Raw genomic sequence first — 20,041 nt, forward strand, 5'->3', positions numbered from 1 at the left:
AAGGCTAACTTAACTCAAGTAGGAAAGTTATTTCTTATTTTCTTCACTTTTTTTTTTAATAATTTTTTATTTATTTATTTTTTTCCCCCAAAGCCCCAGTAGATAGTTGTATGTCATAGTTGCACATTCTTCTAGTTGCTGTATGTGGGACGTGGTCTCAGCATGGCCGGAGAAGCGGTGCGTCAGTGCGAACCCGGGGTCTGAACCTGGGCTGCCAGCAGTGGAGCGCACGCACTTAACCGCTAAGCCATGGGGCCGGCCCATCTTCACTTTTTTTTAATGGAAGAAATACAGCCATAAGAATTCTCAAACCCACACAATTACTCCACTATTTGATAGAGATTTTTGCATTTCAGAAGTCATTTTGAAAAGAGAAAAAGCATGACATTCCAGTATCATCTTGAAAAGAAGATGCCTCTCAAATATGTTAACATTTGTATTCTTGTGTAACCATTGTAAAAGGTTTGCTTAGTGAAAGGGTAATTATTAATACTGGATTTGTGTATATGCTGTGTTCTGAAAATTGACTTGCAGTTCCTAGAATTGAGAATTCATTTTCTCACAGAAATGATAGCACAAGTGGTGGCTTAGTTTTCAGATGAGCAAACAAAAACCTGTTTTAACTCAAAATGTTGATATTGACAGTGCTAAGGACCAGACCCTTTATACCCAAGTACTAAGCCTCTGTGTTCTGAACCCCATAGGGGGTAGAGTGGTCAGGAGGCAATATTAACATTTACTGAGTTCCTACTATGAGGTTATAAATAAGGTGCATGGAGCAACATTTATATATGCATTGGGGCCGGCCAGTGGCACAAGCAGTTAAGTGCCTGCGCTCCGCTGTGATCCGGGGTTCGCAGGTTCCGATCCTGGTGCGCACTGACGCACCGCTTGTCAAGCCATGCTGTGGTGGCGTCCCATATAAAGTAGAGGAAGATGGGCATGGATGTTAGCTCAGGGCCAATCTTCCTCAGCAAAAAAAGAGAAGGATTGGCTTCGGATGTTAGCTCAGGGCTAATCTTCCTCACACACACACACACACACAAAAAGAATATATATGCATTACTGAACTTAGTCTTTACAATAATTCTATGACATTCATTAGTCTCAGCTTTGCCACTTTCTAGCTGTTCCATTATTGGGCAAGTTGTTTTCACATCTGAAAAATAATAATAATCTCTGTTTCAAAAGATTTTGAAAATTAGCTAAAATTACATATTTAAGTTTCTTCCAAATATTAGTAGCTTCATATATGGTAAAATATTAATACTCTCAACATCCCCAATTGGCAGAGCTTCAGTGATTGTGAACTGACGCAATTTTCAAAATCACACAGCCAGAGAGGAATCAGAATTAGAACCTAGGTCTTCTGCCTACTAATGTTTTTTTTTCTCTCTCTCCTATATTACAGATTACCTCTATGTACTTAACGAAAGCAAGCCAGAAAGATTTAATGTGCTCATCTTAATAGACTTGCAACACTCCTAGAAGAAACTTTTTATGTTAATCTTCTCCTGGCTCAATTGACAGTCATTTAAATATCTCCTCTGACAAATGGAATTTTAAAATAATTGCCAAAGAAACAAGATACTGCTTCTGATCTGTTTCAATACAATTCTAAGACTTGGGAGATCTAGTTTCCTACCTGTATCTAGCAATTTGCAAAGGCACCTATTCCCGCCAGTTTCTGGCAAAGCTTCCCCACCCTCCAACAGGTTTATTGATGTAACCTTGCAAAGCTTTTTTAATCTTCATTTTTAAATTGTGAAATATATCATTCATTTAGAAGTAGATAAATTTAAAGGCAATACAATTTAAAGAACAATAAACTCAACACTTTGATACCCGCTAGCAAGACATTTGAAGCCCCTTGTGTGGCCCTCCTCAATGGCATCTCCTTCTCTTGCCCCAGAAGCAACTAAGTTTTAATCATTCTTTAGCTCTTTAAGAGTTTTATCATCTCTGTATGTGTTTCTAAGTAATATATCATATAGTTTTTCCTGCTCTTAAATTTTATATTAATAAAAATCATTATGTATTCTTTGATTTACATTTTTGGCCAAGACTATTGTTTTTGAGATTCATCAGTGTAAATCTGTATAGCTGTAGTCATTCATTTTTCACTGCTATATTATATTTCATTCTATGAATATAACCCTATTTATTTATTCATTCATTCATTCTTCTGGACATTTGGGTTGGCTTCATTTGGTATTATAGATAATGCTTTTGTGAAGCATTTCTTATACATGTCTTCTAGTACACATGAGTACGCTTCTCCCTAGAGTATATACCAAGGAATGGAACTGCTGGTAATACAGTTTGTGTATGATCAACTTTACCAGGCAATATCTACCTTTTCCAAAGTGGTGGTAACAATTTACACTCCTATTACCACCGGTATAACGGTCTCTTTGCTCTATATCCTCACCAACACTTGATATCATCAGCTTTTTAAGTTTTTGCCAATCTGGCAGCTTGAAGTGGTATCACAATGTACAACTGTGTGGTTTTAAATTGCATTCTCCTTGCAATTTGGAGCACAATGTGGTTTTAAATTGCATTCTCCCTGATTATTAATGTGATGGAACATGTTTTCATGCTTATTGGCCATTTGAGTTTCCTCTTCTATAGAGTCTGCACAAGTATTTTCGACATTAATTTGTAGACATTCTTTATATATTCCTGGAAAAGCAATCCTTTTTCAGTTTAATGTGCTACAATTATTTTCTCTCAGTTTGTGGCTTGTTTTTCCACTCTTTTTATAAGTTTTATAGTTTAACAAAGTGTTAAGATATGAACTCTGGAGCTCGACTACCTGGATTCAAACCCTGGCTTTATCACTTACTAGTCATGTGACCTTAAGTAAATTACTTAAACTCTTTATGCCTCAGTTCCTTCACTTGTAAAATGGAGAAAATAATAGTATCTCTCTTCTAGGTTTGCTGTGAAGATTAACTTAGTTAATATGCGTTAAGCATGTAGAACAGTGCCTGACACATGGTGAAAAGCTATATAAGTATTGCTATTAGAGTAATATTGTTGAAGAAATCTTTCTCCACCTCAAGGTCATTAAGATGCTTTCCTAAAAGCTTTATGTTTTGTCTTTCACATTTAGGTCTTTAATCCACCAGAACTTTATATTTGCATATGACGTAAGTTAGAGGTCCAATCTCATTTTCTTCCTTATAGATAATCAAAGCTCTAGTACAATTCATTGAAAAGTCCATCCTTTTATCTCTAAGCTTTAGTACCTCCTCTGCCATATGTCAAATGTCTTTATACACATGGGTTGTTCTGGGCTTTCTTTTTGGTTCTATTTATGTATTGTCTATCTCTGAACCAATACCACACTGTCTTAATTACTATAGCTTTATTTTTCCCCCCAAATTTTTCATATAAAAATGTTCATAAATATAGATATGTTGAAAGAACAGTATTCTGAATCTCTGCGTATGTATTTTGCTTTACCTAGGACTCCCCTGACCCCTGCTCCCTTCATCACTTTAGCTACTCTCATGTCGCTTTTGCTCAACTACGCCAGGCATGCTTCTGCGTCAGGGACCCTGTGCTTGCTGTTCCCTCTATTAGCAATACCCTTCCCCCAGGGAGTCCACATGGCATGCTCCCTTACTTCTTTTTGTTATCTATTCAAATATCGTATTCTTAACAAGGCCTTGGCTAGCCACGCTATTGAAAATTATAATATCTCTTACTATTTAACATACTGTATATTTTATTTTCTTGTTTATTATCTTTCTCTGCATCCAGACAGTCAGCTCTATGAAATCAGGGATTTTATCTGTTTTTTTCCACTGATGTATTCCCAGGGCCTAGCACAGTGCCTGGCACATGATAGACACTCAAACTTTCTTGTTTAATCATTCTGTAATCTGGCTCCAAAATCTATGTGTGCTGTCTTCATTAACTCATGATGCCTTCTGAGTGCAATATTTGCCTTCAGTGTGGTCCACTTAATGTTTCCAAAGCACCTAATCCTGATACTTTATGTTACATTTAAATAAACTTCTTAGAATCTTGGAGATAGGATGTTCATTCTAGGTGATCAAAATGAGACATTTAATGACTAGTCCATGATGGTCCAATCAACATTGTAAGACATTGATCCCTTGGGTTTGTCCTTTAAAGTAGGACAAAGAATAGCAGACAAAAAAAAAATTTACCAGCCCTCAAAGAAAAGTCTATGTTGCTTAACCCAGTATTGTATTATGACCCTGTTAAAAGGGCTTCTTTAGTTTACACAATCCTCATATAAACAAAGAACAGAGGCTTGAAGATCTCAAACAAGCCTACTCTTTATTAGTTCTAGTTTTCTCCTGTATATAGGTTGACCTTAAGTGTTTTGGGGAAACACACTGTCCACTAGATCAGTGGTTCTTAAACTTTAGCATTGATCAGAATCATCTGGAGGGCTTGTTATAACACTGATTGCTGGGCCCTATCATAGAATATCTGATTCAATAGGCGTGGGGTTGACCTGAGAATTTGTATTTCTAACTAATTCCCAGGTTATGCTGATATTGGTCTGGAGACCATCCTTGGAGAATTACTGCATTAAATTAACTGGAAAAATACCACTGTACTTACTTTACTCTCTACTATTTACACTCCTAACCCTGACTGGTAAAGCTGCTTAATTTCCACTTCTGGGCTTAGTGCTGAATCCTTAATTTGGTATCATTTCTGACCTAAGAAGAGAGTACTTAAGGCAATCAACCTTACCTTAGTGATCTGTCTGTTGTTAAGTCCCATTTGCTACTGGTTTCTTTGACCTTAGTCCCCTATATTCTCAATGACTGAATTACAACTACTGTCCCTAGTTTCTCAATGTCTGGCTCCTGGTCTCAGTTGCCCTGCCTCTCCACTTCCCAGTCCCATGGTTAGGTCCATGACACCTGCTTTCCGATCTCCCACATGTCAAATGCCTGCCAGTTAAGCCCCAGCAAGTCAGGTGGACTCCCCTTTGATTTTTTTTTTTTTTTTTTTTTTTGTGAGGAGATCAGCCCTGAGCTAACATCCGCCAATCCTCCTCTTTTTTTTTTTTTGGCTGAGGAAGACGGCCCTGGGCTAACATCGGTGCCTATCTTCCTCCACTTTATATGGGACGCCGCCACAGCATGGCTTACCAAGCAGTACTTCGGTGCGCGCCCGGGATCCGAACCAGCGAACCCCGGGCCGCCGCAGCGGAGCGCGCGCACTTAACCGCTTGCGCCACTGGGCCGGCCCCTCCCCTTTGATATTTATAATGTCCTAATTCCTGCCTTTCAAATGATTCTCTGTAGGTACTCTCATTACTTCATGTTGCCTTCTTCATGCAATATTTATTTTCATTGTAGCCCAGATCTGTTTTCTGGATTTATGTCTCCATGGGCCAGTCCCTAGGTGTATGAATCATGCTCACCCACACCCAGACCTGAATTTACATGGAGACTCCCACTGCCATAGCCAATCTTGCCCATTCTATTTCAGGGTACAGTAGGGAGAGCTTTGCAGTCAGACAGACCTGGGCTCAAATCCAAGCTCTGCCATTTATTAGTTATGCCATATTGCTAAGTAACTCAGCCTCTAAGGGTAAGATAGCTAAGTCGTTCTGAGAAGTCAGAGAGGTTATATGTGTAAAACATCAAGCATAGACGTTTAACAGTGTTCATTAAATGTTAATTTCCTTCTGTTCCTCCTGTTGCCTCACCTGGATTATGCAGCTTCCTTAGGTGAACAGTTTAGTCAAGAAAGCTAATATATTTCCCTGCAAAAACTTTCAAATATCTGTAATATCTGTTTTACTGGACATTCTACTCAACTCTAAAACTCTTTAAAAAATCAATTCAAGACCAGCAAAAATAAAACAAAGAATGGTCATAGTGTATGTGTTAGGAATTAGCAGAAGAGATGGAAGGGATTCTGTTATTGACAATATAAGCCATATTTTCATTACTGCTTTTGGCAATGTGAGAAGAGTGTCTATGTCCTTCCTTTATGGTATTTAGAATAAAACTTCTTAAACTTGATGGTATCTCAGATCTCTTTGAGAAATCTGTTGAATGTTATAGACCTTCTCAACAGAGAAATGTACACATTCACCATACATTTCACGTGCTTCTCCCCTGGTAGGTTAAGAACTCCCAACCTCGAGTATAGCAGCATTTAATAACCAAGAACTGAATGCCATGGGAGCTTAATGTAACAGAAAGAACCTGGGATACGGTGTCAGAAAAGCATGAATTAACTCTTCTCGCCTGGTATTTAATAAATATCCAAGCTTGGGCTTATCATGAAATCTTTCGATTATTACTTTTCATCTGTAATTTGGTGGATAATCATCCTTACCTACCTCTCAGTGTTGTTGTTAGAATCAAATGAGAAAATGTACAGGAGAAAAGTATGCTAGTGATTGTAAATGACTTTACAAATATTAGTTATTTTCAGTCCCTGGAAAACTATTAAATTTATAAACACAGAAGCAAGGTTGAAAAACCCGAATTGTTGAAACACATGGAACATATAATACCACAGAATTCATTTAATATACAAAGAACCATAGTAATGAAATTAATAATTTTTAAAGTAGTCCTACACACTTTGAATGTCAAAAATAATCATGGCTGAAGCACTTATGTCCATTTTTATAAGAAAGTTGGAGAAACTTCAAGCCCAAATCTCTCTTTGGGATTGACGACTTTAGATATTTTGAGTGGAAATCAAATTGAAGGAGAAAGAAAAGATGAACAGTCCCATATTTCTCTCTACCCTCTAGGAAACATATTTCTTGTTATGAAAAAAACCATCTGAGATGGAAAAAGTTATGCTGATTTAATTTTCTTTCAAGGGACACAGGGGTAAACAAAGCCTTCTCTGTGGGAACAAGCATCCTTCTATTTCAGCCTAAGTCTACTAACATCAGTTTTAGAAGCTATTTTTTTAAAACTTTAGAAAAAAAGATATTTAAAACATTAAAATAGGCTATGTATTTGATTGTATATTCTAACCACAATATCATACCTGCAAAATGGCAGGTCCTCAGGCCAGCAAAGTAAGTTTATTTCCTTATCCTGATTCCTCTTTGGGACTAAGGCTAAGAATTATCACCAGGACCAATGCTGCCCTCATAATAAGACAGTAATACTATCCATATTCCCTTGACTGACTACTCCAAATAACAATTCTATAAACTTTTGATTTTGAAACAATATTAGATTTAAAGAAAACTTGTAAAGATAGTACAGAGAGTTCTTGTATACCATTCACCCAACTTCTCCTAATGTTAACTTCTCATATAACCATGGTATATTCATCAAAACTGAAAATTAACATTGCTTAAATACTATTAATTAAACTATAGACTTTATAAGATTTCCCTAATTTTTACACTAACAGATCCTTTTTCTGTTCCAGGATACAATTCAGGATATCACTTTACATGTACCTGTCATGTCTCCTTAGCCTCCTCCAATCTGACAGTTTCTTGGTCTTTCCTTGTCTTTTATGACTTTGAAGCTTTTGAAGAATAATAGTCAAGTATTTTGTAAAATGCTCCTCAATTTGGGTTTGTCTGATGTCTTGTGATGATTAGATTGAGGTTATAAATTCTGAGGAAGAATATCACAGAGGTAACGTGCCCTCCTTGTCTCATCATATTAGAGAGCACATGATACACACAAGACTTATTACTGATGATGTTATCTTGATCACTCAAATGATAACTTTTCATGCTAGGAATCTGTCTGTATGGTAGCTAAACTTGGGATGGTTATCATGCTTATTTGGAAAATAAGCAGAGGTTCAGCCACTCAATTAACAAACCCTGGGACCTACTGAAGGCAGTATAGTCAGACAGGTGTCAGTTTGAGTCCGTTTTTGCCACTTACTAATTGTCTGTTGGGGGCAAATTATTCAAGTCTGTTTCTTTATCTATAAAATGAGAATAATATCACTTCAATCAGTTAAACTGATAAATCACGCATAAACTGAACAAACTCATTGTTAAGATCTATAACTTTGTAGCCCCAATTTAGAGTATCCTTGAAAGACCTTGGCAGTAAGGGAGTGGGTTCATCCTCCCAAAGAACCATTGCTGTTAATAATTCTGGACCAGTAAAAGCATCATCACAGTAGTGAGCAAGCATCATCTGTCAGGCTGTTCAGGGCGAGGCCTCAATCCAGCAATTCCATGTAAGAGTGAGAAACAACGATATCACTGAACTGATCAAAATCACATTCCCTTGCATCAGAGGAGGATTGCCTCTTGAATTATTGGAAAATTAGTAATTAATTGTTGGAGAATGGGTTGCATCAAAAGGAGGGCACTGGATTTATGTTATTGAGGCATATGAGTGTCAGAGTAATTAATTGGAAAAATAAAAGAGGTATGCCTATATTTGTTTGTGGAAAAGTTTGTCAGTTATATAAGCTTTAAACTTCCCCATATCTATTATATTTGCTACCCAGACAGGCCTCTCTATAAAGATACATAGTTTTTAAACCTCAAAAGGTAAAGAGCCCTTGGAGTTATTTTTAGCAACACAAAAAGAACATGGGGATGGGGATACTGCTTGACACTCAGCAGCAAGGCTTATGGGGGAATAAAAGTCCCATGGGATACAGTGGGTGGTAGCAACTACCGAAGCACAGGAAAGCAGATTCAATTCCTGCAGCCTGCAACAAAGAAAGAATGGGAAGCACAGGGAGAGGGATGGGCCTGAGAAGGAACCCTGGGACTGAGCAATTCTCTAAATTCAACTTAGAAATACAAACTACTTTTAGATATGTATGTGTGTATCAATGCAAAAATCACAAACTTCCTAGGGAATTATGCACAGAAACATTGCTATCATGGGGCATATCACCATTCTCACTCTTCTCCATTCTCTCAACATTCTCTCCATTCTCACTATTATTACTCCAATTTTGGTCCTCACTAGTTTTCACTCTGTCTCTAATCTCCCCCTGCATACATCCACCCATTCTACTACTGCTAGAACACAGTGCTGATCTTCCTTCTGCTTAAAAATTGCTTCATGAATAAAATCCAAACCATGTCTGGCCCTTAAGGCCCTCTGTGACCTGACCCCAGCAGGCCTTGCCAGATTCATCTGCTCTGCTCCCACTCCTCTTCCACCTTACATCCTATGTAAGCACATCCCTGAGACGTTAATCTTGCTGTTTCCTGTCCTGTAATGTCCTTTCCCACCTTTTCCACTTCTGTATATCTAAATCCTTTCCTTTCTTCAAAACTGAGGTCAAAAGCTATCTCCTCAACGAAACCATCTCTGATTTTTCCAGCTATAAGTGATATCTCCCAGTTTCTTAACCCACTTAACATTTACCTTTATATTTTAGGATGTGGGTCAATTTTTACTTTGCATTATAATTATTTATATGTATTTCTTAGTGACCTTACTAGACCAGAAGTTCCTTTGGTCTTCCCACTGTCTTATTTATTTTCCACAAGGTCTATTAAAGTATCCTGTACATAATTTGTTGAACAAATAAATATCTTGGTACCAAATACAGCATTTCTCTGAACTCGATTATTTGTACTATTAGCATATGTATAATTACAGATTTGGAGGAGCCTTTCAGAAGTAAAATAAATGATCTTAAAATATAATCAATAACAAAACTTTACTTTAAAATATTTGTTTTAAAAATTCCAAACTGGACTAAAAGTAGTTTAATAAAATGGAACAAGTAGAGGAGTCTGCAATATGGTTTAGGGAAAGTAACATGTTTGATCAATAGCAACTATGTCAATTCACTGTGACATGTTATGTTAATGTTCAGAAAGGTCACCAATAGCTGGGGGGAGACAAACCTTTGGTTTTTTTTCATTCATTTGACTACAGCTGATATCTACTTAATTAGAAGATCAGGAGGGCAGAACACGCCCTGTATTGAGTGGAAGATTTAAGATAGAGATGTACTGAAAAACACACAGAGCTTTCCAAACTGTAATAGACATGCATTATTTATACTTAAACCTCAACACCCTCAGTGCCTTTTTCTGAAGAAGCCCCTGTCCGGCCATTTATTAACATTCAAACTTTAGTCTAATTTGTCTTACCATGAGCTTAACACGATACTTGCTAATGTGCTTAAAATATCTTCTAAGACAGAAACGATTTGGCACTGAACAAACATTTATTGAAACAAATGAACCAGGATAGGATAAAGGCTGAGATCAGTCACCTGCTTTTGACCAAGATGGTTACCTTGTAAAATTCTACCTTCAAGGAAAAAAATATTGATGTGTACAAAAAAAAAAAAAGGTAACAAACTAGAGATTGGTATAATTGCAAGAATAATAATTGGGATATAGAATAAAGTTATTTTTAAATAAAATTAAAGCTATGAGGCTTTATTCTGTTTTCCTCTAAACTAGCATAAAAACATGCTAGTTTAGAAAATTTCTTAAGTTTGGTGCACAACGTATATGCAACTGTCTACAAGACATCTCTATCTGAATGTCCCACAGTCACTTCAAAATGAACATGTTTGAAAGCTAACATCATCACCATCTCCCTCCAACTTCCTTATCTACCTGTATTCTTTATCTAGTTAATGGACTATCTCTTCATTCATGTGCTCGAGCCAGAAAGAAACATGGGAGTCATCTCTCTCTCTCCCCCTTAGTCTATACATACACGATCAACCATCTAGTCCTGTAGATTTTATCTTCCAAATATATCTTACATTGGTTCCCTCCTCTCCCATTGCCAATGCCAATGTCAACGCCTTAGATTAGGCCTTTAACTTCTCTTGCTTGGATTGTTACAACAGCCTTCTCACTGGCTCCTTACCTGAGCTCACTCTCTATCCACCAGGCTGCTGATAGAGTAATTTATCTAAAAAGCAAATCCAATGTCACTTCTTACTCAGTATTCTCCAATGAATAAACTAATTTGCATGGCATATCAGGCCCTTCATGGTCTGGCCCTGTTTATTCTTCATTCATTCTGTTCATTCATCAGGTATTTACTGAGTCTACTTTGTGCCAGGCACTGTTCTAGGTGTTAGAGATAGAACAGTAAACAAACAGACAAAAGTCGCATCTCTTCAACCATTCCTCTCCACCACCACCAAGTGTATCCTGCCTTCAAGAAATAGTGAGCCACTTGCAATCTACTAAAGATGCCTCGTTCTTTCACACAAACTTCCACTTATCCTTCAAATCTCTATTTAAAAGCAACTTCCTCTTTCAAGACCTCCTTGAATCTCCTACGTACTTTATGAATACTCATATTTTGTTTGCATTTCTATCTTGCCACTGGACAGTAAGTTCCTTGAGCACAGGTATAATGTCTTTTGACATAGAGTTAGCAAATGCAATGTCTTTATTAAATGAAACGAGTGAATAAAATGACAAGCTTTCCTCAACTGTTAATTGTTTTTAGTGATCACATAACTTTTTCTTGATCTCCCACAATTATAGGCAATGTAATAAATAAGAGCTTACAAAACAGCTGTTACTTCCAATTATTACACAGGAGATGATTTTCAGAGCCTCATACGAATGTGAGCCATGGAGATTTTATGATCTTTCTATTTGACATTTATTTCAGCATAAGTTTACTTCATGAGTAAAAATTTTCCCTCTGTCCTGAGGCACATTCCCATAATTTAAAATGCAAAACAGTAAATCTTGCAAAATACATTGTATAGTAGCAACCACAGATTTTATGCAAAAGGATATTATACCACTACAGAACTTCTTTGTTGTCTTACAGAGACAGTTTAAAATGATGCGCCTTGTATGCTAACCTACTATGAATATATTTAAAAAATCTCAAATCAGTACATAATTGCCTACACATAAAGTCAGCCCTGACAATATTTTAAGGGATGTATTAAGAGATTCAGGCTCTTACTAGGCATACTGCTTTTTGAGATAAAATGCTACTGATTTCTCCATTCATTTATTGAACATATGTCCAAATGTGAATCAGGAAAATATTAGAAATGGATTCCAAAAGCAAAAATGAAAAGTTAAGATATTGCAGACCAATTCCTTCCCAATTAAACAGGTTGGAACACCAATGGTGATGTGAGGCAGTGGCCATCTGTCAGTACATAAAGGACTTTGTGTTTGCACACAAAGACATTGCTCAACCCACATCTGGCTCCTGCAGCCCAACTCTACCCTCACTGGGGCAACTCCCACTGAAATGTATGGGCATAAAGAGCAGAGAATGAATTTTTTAAAAGCCAGCTGTTTGTTCCATCGACATTAGATGTATGAGAGAATCAGGACAGAATTGAGTCCACTTTTCTACTTTTATTTATTTTTAAAAAGAAAACAAGGAGGTCAAGACAGAAGAGAATTTGAGTAGGTGTTAGGAGATAGGGTTTCTCATCTCATTGTGTAATCTTAGGAAATCCTCTGGAATTCTTGTGTTTTTTTTCCTCCTGATAAGGTCATCTTCTCATCTCTCTGCCTTCCCAAATCATAACCTGTCAGGCACATCTCAGTCTCCACCTCCTCTGAAAAGCCTTTCCTTATTACTTCAGCTTATTCCTGCTCTTTTCCCACTCTAAATTACTCTACTTAGAAATGTGGCATATATATATAAACTGTTTTGTATCAGCTCCTAGTAGTTTCGTGTCCTTTAGTCTTGCATAGATTATACGTTTCTTGGCAAGAGCAAAAGCAATATTGATTTTACTCTTAAGTTTTTACTTCTTTTTTGTGAGTTATCAATTCTATTCCTCACTTTTTTAGAAAAAACACTCAACATAAAGAGATTGCAGTATAATGGATATAATAAGTGATAATTATGCCTTGAAGGGCTGATCCTCTGATGTTCTCAATTTCTACTAAGCTAAAATGGGGATTAGTCCTTCCCAAAAGAGTTATTTATATAGCATGAGCTACATCACACCTGGGTCAGGGTCTCATTACCAGAGGACAATCAGAAGAAATTCCTATAAAACATCAAGTGGTCTGCACCACAGCATCAGAGTTTCTTACAATACTCACTCACTTTGCTCAATATCTGAGATTTTGAGAAAGGCTGTACCAACATAGTGGATAGGAACATATACTCTAGATCCAGATTGTATATGTTTCAAATCCCAACTCTTACTCACTGGCTACTACCTCATAAGTTTGCCATTCTATTTTGCCATTATTTCCCTGTACAAATGAGAATAATAACAGTGCCTACCTGATATGGTTGCTGTGAGGATTAAATGTATTACTACATGCAAAGGGCTTAGGATAGTGCCTAGCATGTATTCAACTAATTTCAGCTATTATTATTATTCTAAAACACAGAATGTCCAATTTTAAAAGGTATAATAGATTTCTTTATGAAAATGGAACAAAATTAGCGAAACTGTTTTTTTTCCCTGATATAATGAACAATTTCTTTTTTAGCCTACCAACAGAAACAAATATCCCAATCCCTACTCTAACCCAAGTCTGGTTGACTTAATCTTCCTCTTTTGTGAGTCACCAATTCTATTCTTTGCTTTTTTTTTTAAAAAAACAGATTCAACTCCAAGGGAGTTATTGAGCTGAATCTATGTGCCAGTCACAATGTTAGCAGATATATACACACACATACACACACATACACATAATTTAATTCTCACAAAAATCCTTCATGTTACATATATTAATCCTATTTTACAGACAAAAACACTGAGGCTCAGAGAGATCAAACGTCTTAACCAAGGTCGTAGAGTTAATAAGTGCCTAACCAAAAACGGAATCAAAGTCTACTAATTTCAGATTCCACCTCCTTTCTACTACATATCACACTACTTGCCTAAGATTTCCTTTTTCTCTTAACTCACCCACACAAATTTATAGCTGAGCAGAACATAGAGGTGTTTCATCATAGTTTACCCATACGTTCTTGCCAAAACACATAGCCCTGAAACTTCCTATTTCTGTTCCTCTATTCTCATGTCGATTTAACTTCCTTTCCGGCAGTGAGAAACAGAGTGCTTAGAGCTGGATTTAGAGCTCCCATACCTTCCTTTTAATGACTTTAAGTACAGGCTTTTAAATGACTTTTGTGATGTATTGCTTGTTCTGACAAATTGCCTGACATTCTGAAATAATACTGTTAAAAAATTTTTAATTAAATATTATTCTGCAGTAACCCATAGAAAAGAATTATGGATTTATCTCAAAAATTTAATATGTCTATCCTTGGGGACAAAGACAATCAAGAAATAGGGCAAGTAAAAGAAATAAAGATGAGAAGAAGTATGGAGGAAATCTTATTGGAAGAGAGGTCAAGAAACCGAAAGGCCAAAGCATTGTTAGGAACATCTATAGATATTGAAATCATCCAGAATTACGACAGACGTAGTGCTGGAGAGATAATAGCGAGTCAGAAGGGAAGGCACTCTGGGAGCAGCAATGAGGAGCAAGGAAGATATCCATTCCAACTCCAGGTTGAGAGGTAAGAGAGGGAAAACAGTCATCACTTGAAAAGGCTGCAGGGAAGCAAGGTCCTTCCAGATTTCAATTAGAAGATGATGGTAAAGGGTGTGAAAAGTCAACATGCTTTGATATTATGCAGATCATATGAAGTCACATGTTACTCATGTTAAAAAAAGACCTACTAAGAATAATAGAATCTATCAGGTACATAGAATATAGTCCACGTAGACCAGGTAATAATAATACTATCTTCCACCTCCTGCCTAGCATCAACCATCCATTACAAAAAAATAAGATATTCTGCATGAAATGCTAACAAAGAACCTCTTTTCCAATATTTTAAATGAAAAAAATTACAATGCAGGGGCCGGCCCGGTGGCGCAAGCGGTGAAGTGTGCGCGCTCTGCTGCGGCGGCCCGGGGTTCGCCGGTTCGGATCCCAGGCGCACACCAACGCACCGCTTGGCAAGCCATGCTGTGGCGGTGTCCCATATAAAGTAGAGGAGGATGGGCATGGATGTTAGCCCATGGCCAGTCTTCCTCAGCAAAAAGAGAAGGATTGGCAGATGTTAGCTCAGGGCCGATCTTCCTCACCAAAAAAAAAAAAAAAATTACAATGCATTACATGGCAACCCCAAACCACCAACCAACTTCCTAGAGTGTAACTAAAACACAGTAAAGCACAAATAAGTAACAAACTCCCACATTAAGATATAAAATGCTTACAAAATCACTTCCTGATTAAAAACAATTCTTATGGCTGTTAACAGTTGCTTCATGTGCAGTAACACACTGCACATTCTCTTTGTTGACATGTGGTGCACTTTATAAATCTTCCACATGTGATTCTGACATTCTATCAATTATATTTGGAGTTTAACACAAGATTTCCCACATATTATTTTGTTTAAAACATTGTATATGGCTTTATTGAGTTTCTGGGACATAAATACAAATTTTTCTTACATAATCATCAGCCAAAACACTCTGAATTGAGAGATAAGTACATTCTGGGATATTCGGGTGTTAAATACCAACAGGCTTTCTACTAGGAAAAATATTAATTGTGAAATCATTCTGCTTCACAGAATAAGCATTTGCTTATTACATTTGTTCAATTGGATTGAATGGCAGCTTTAGTATATAAACTTAGGCAAGTTAACTACATCCTCTAGACATCAAAATTCTAATATTCAAAGTGGGAAAATAATAGTTCTTTCCTCAAAGAAGTTTTTGTGAAGATTAAAGGAGATAATGCACATAAAGCAGTTAACCACAGTGCTCCAGCATAGAGTACATGCTCAATAAATGGTTCCTATTATTATTTTTATTGTCTGTCTAGCAAGTACAGATTGTGAAAGTTTATACATGCATTATCTTGCTTGATCCTTAAGACAAAACAGCTCTATACAAGAGAGAGACAGGACATGGATTATTCCCTTCACTTCACAAATGAAAAGACAAATGCTTGAAAGAAGTAAAGTGACTTACCCAAAGCTATATGGTTACCTGGCAATACCCACCATGACTGGAACCCTAAACCAGCAGCTGGTGAACTTATTCTTAAAGAGTCAGATAGTAAATATTTTAGGCTTGGAGGCCATACGGTCTCTGTCACAACTTGTCAAGTCTGCCACTGCAGCACAAAAGCAGCCATAAATAATGAGTAAACAAATGGGTATATATGTGTTCCAATGACACTTTATTTACAAAAACAGGTAGTGGGCTGGATTTGGTTCATGGATTTGGTTTACAGACCCCTGCCTTAGACCTTTGAATTATTAGTCCAATGCCCTTTTCTACCACTTTATAGTTGCTATCTATTTTCAGAATGGTGTTTCAGCCCATGTCACTTAATGACATTAACTGGCAGGGAAAAGATAAATCAGAAAGTTTGTAAAGACCTATGAAAACAGTAAGATATTACATAAATATAGTATTACTTTTCCCCCCCGCTCTTCTCCAGCTTCAAAACTCTCTCTCAATCCTCTCATTTCTTTCTTCTCTAATAAGGTAGTTTGGCCTAGCAGTAACAACCTTTCTCTCTCTCCAACGGTACTCAAAGCAAATGTGTTTGCAGAATCTTCTAAAACAAGTAGTGGACATACCATTAGATACCAGAATGAAGAAACTTATCCAAATCTCATCTTTTAAAATGGTAAGAAATGTGGTCACATCTGAAGATAACTTGCGTGGGCATGTTTTTAAGGGAGTTTTAAGGGCATGCTTAGCAACGGTAAGCAACTACTATATTCTCAACCTCAAATAACAGAGTGATTATCAGTTTTCTCATTACAGAAGTCATTTGGCATAGTGATAAGGATATTGGATTTAGAATTAGGAAGGATACCTAATTTGGAATTCCTTCTCTGCCACTTACTATCTCTGTGATTCAATAACCTGCATAAAAGGAGTTGTTGTGAGGATTAAGACAAATAACTATTTTAAAATACCAAGCATCACAAACATTAATTACTGTTGCATTTGAAATTATAAGGTTCTTAATCAAGTTCACTTCTATATTTTTAATAGAAATACAATATGATACAATAGTACAACATGATTTATAAAGCATCCAAAATAGCTACTGCTAAGCAGAAAGAATCTTTTCTGACAAGGAGCTAAAAGTTCTTTAAAAATATTCCCTCATTAAGCCAACAATATTCCTTTGAAATTAAAACAAACCAGAATTTATTGAGTGATCTGTGTCAGGCATTTTATGCACATTCTACTCATTTAACCCTCACAACTTTGAGAAGAAACTGAGGCTCAGAGAAACGAAATAACTTGTCAAAAACATAAAGCTCCTCAACGGCAGCAGATCTTGGATCCACACCCAGGTTATATTGACTCTGAAGCTTGTGTTCTTTTCATTATATAACATTGTCTCTTTGACTTTTTGACCTGGGGTGCACAAAAAGCTAAGTGCCTCTTACAAGGTCAAAGAACAATTACTTTCAGTTTAGTAGAAGCAAATCCTTAGATTATGGGGCACTATTCTATTAGATTAAGTCACCTCCAAATAACATGCTATTTTACAGATAATTTCCAGACAATTCTTGCTTAATCTAGTTTTGGTCCCCAAAAATGTACTAGTATATAGAGTGAAATCAGTCTTTTTCCCACTAGCTAAAGAAATGAAGATATTACCAAGTTTAAGCCTTAGATGTGTAAAGACACAGTTCTAGAATTTTGATAAGAGAAAAAAATAAACCAAAGAATAAGTTTCCTAAGACTCCAATGGTATGTTAATAAACATAACAAGAACATTTCCACTGGAAATGCCTGGAAGTTATTGCTTCCAGAAAGCAGACTGCTTTCTCAATAATTTTTTTCCATGAAATTTAGAGAAACTATCACAAAGCAAAATTGGTGACACAGATGCTTTTGAAGAACTAAACCAGTAAATTAGAAGGCTTTTAATCTTGACATTGAATACAATATATAAAATAAGAGAACAAAAGTATTTGAACTATTTTGTAAATCTATGCCCCCTTCCCCATTTATTTAAACACGTCTGGTCCTTGAGGCAGGAGCTTTTTCCCTTGGCAAAATAAACATAACTTCACCTCCACCCTCTGCTGCTTACCTGTTGCAGAGTATGCTGAGGGCTCCATGTGGACGACAGTCACATGGCAGACAGAGCCCAGAAGTATGATTCAGGTAAAAGCCCTCCTTGCAGGTTTCACAGCGAAGCCCCTGATAACCTGGGTAACACTCACACTGCTCTGTGGTCTGGTTGCAGCGGTTCCCATCCAGGCTTCCGATCACAGAGCAATTACATATATATTCTGCAAAGGAAAGAAGAAAAGAGACATTATTAACTAAGATTCAACACTTTCTTAATACAATCAACTCTATTTTATTTTTCTTAATAAATGTTCATGACCACTTTGTAAGGATGGATAAAATTAATTCTAGTTCAAATTCATTTTCTATCCTAGTTTATTTAAATTGGGAAATATATACAGTAAAGTACATAAAACTATGTATTGTTCATAATTATAAAACTAACATTCTCAATTTCCTTTCCAGTACTCTTCATCTTCTAGCGCTCTTACCCTACATTTCAATGTGCATGTGGGTCTGTATATTATTAGTTTTTCTGGATTGGAAATCTCCAAAGGCAGGGCCTGTGCTTATTCACATGACACTGAGAGCACATGCTGGAAATGACAACATGTTAAATAATAGATAATCCCATTGCATAGCAGCAAAAGCCTAAGTAAGGTTCAGACAATTAACTGTGGTAACTAACACAGGTCAAACAAGATTGTGCTACACCTGGAACCATAAATGAATATGTTCTTCCCAGAAAGAAATTAATGGAGAATTGAAATTTTAAGATGAGGAAATGATGAACAATAAATTCCAGATGAGAAAGTTTACACGGTCTTCCTTATCAGTGGGTTAAAACCAATCACAATTTGAATCTCCCAAATTAAAACATTTAGAAAATAAACATTTTCTTCAGATATATCTCAAACAGTTCTTTGGAAGAGAATATTTAGAAGTCCTTGGTTTTAGCCTTTTAATGCAGATACATTTAAAGATCAGTTAGGATTTGGTTTTTGCTATTGTTTATACTCATTTTATCAACAAGAAAGTATTTTCAACATAGTTTGACACAGTAACAACATGGGACTTTGTAAGCATGTGCAAAAGCATGTAGTTAAAATTAACTGCAGATAAAATAAGATCTTGTACATATTTTAGAAATAGGCTTCATTTCAAAATAGCTATGAACCTAGTTCTAAAAAGCCCAGCAAAATCTATGTTACAAATTACATTTCTGAAGAGGTAAGGCACTATATGAAATGGCATTATACTGATAAAAATTTAGCTTGAAAAAATAATCTTTAATGTAATTTTTGATGATTTTTAAAAAGTTACTGGAGGGGCCTGCCCGGTGGCATAGCGATTAAGTTCATGTGCTCACTTTGGCGGCCTAGGGTTCGCAGGTTTGGATCCTGGGTGCGCACCGATGCACCACTTGTCAAGCCATGCTGTGGCGCCATCCCATATAAAGCAGAGGAAGATGAGCATGGATGTTAGCCCAGGGCCAACCTTCCCCAGCAAAAAGAGGAGGATTTGCAACAGATGTTAGCTCAGGGCTAATCTTCCTCACCAAAAAAAAAAAAAAAAACAACCAGTTACTGGATAACTGTAAATCCAGAGTCTGAAACAGAAAGTGATAAAGGAGTTTGCTTCTCTACTCTAGAAAAGGAAATTAACCTTCAAGTTCTTTATGTCATCAAAAGCAATGTATCCACACAAATCAAAACAAAGGATTCCACAAAGATACTCCCACTTGGTCAACTCTATACCTCCCACACTTCTTCAGTTCCTAACCTTTGGTGTTGGCTGATCTCCCTGCTCTTCACACCTCTTCTGATTTGTAAATTTACCAAATGAATGAATATACATTGGTGAGTGATTTGTTTATGTATATTTCAAGCTTGGGCAGTGAATTAGTTACAAAACCCAGAGAAGAGTTCAGATTCTTCAGCCTCAAATTTAGGAGAGGAATCAGCTTCCCATTTCAGTAGAGATTCTTAATTTTACTAGGCTATGTAAGCACGACATTTCTTTGACAGAGTTACATGTTTTCACGTTATTTCTAGTTTCT

At 36.6% G+C, this 20,041-nt stretch overlaps 1 protein-coding gene across 1 annotated transcript in view; it reads right to left on the reverse strand.

Moving 5' to 3' along the window:
- MEGF9 (multiple EGF like domains 9) overlaps positions 1-20,041 on the reverse strand; it is an 82,132-nt gene that overhangs the window by 22,306 nt on the left and 39,785 nt on the right. Inside the window, exon 2 of the mRNA XM_058523897.1 lies at positions 18,002-18,203. Coding sequence (XP_058379880.1) covers positions 18,002-18,203 — 202 coding nt within the window. The remainder of the gene's footprint in view (positions 1-18,001; positions 18,204-20,041) is intronic.

The sequence above is a fragment of the Diceros bicornis genome, chromosome 28, assembly GCF_020826845.1.
Source record: "Diceros bicornis minor isolate mBicDic1 chromosome 28, mDicBic1.mat.cur, whole genome shotgun sequence".
Classification (NCBI taxonomy): domain Eukaryota; kingdom Metazoa; phylum Chordata; class Mammalia; order Perissodactyla; family Rhinocerotidae; genus Diceros; species Diceros bicornis.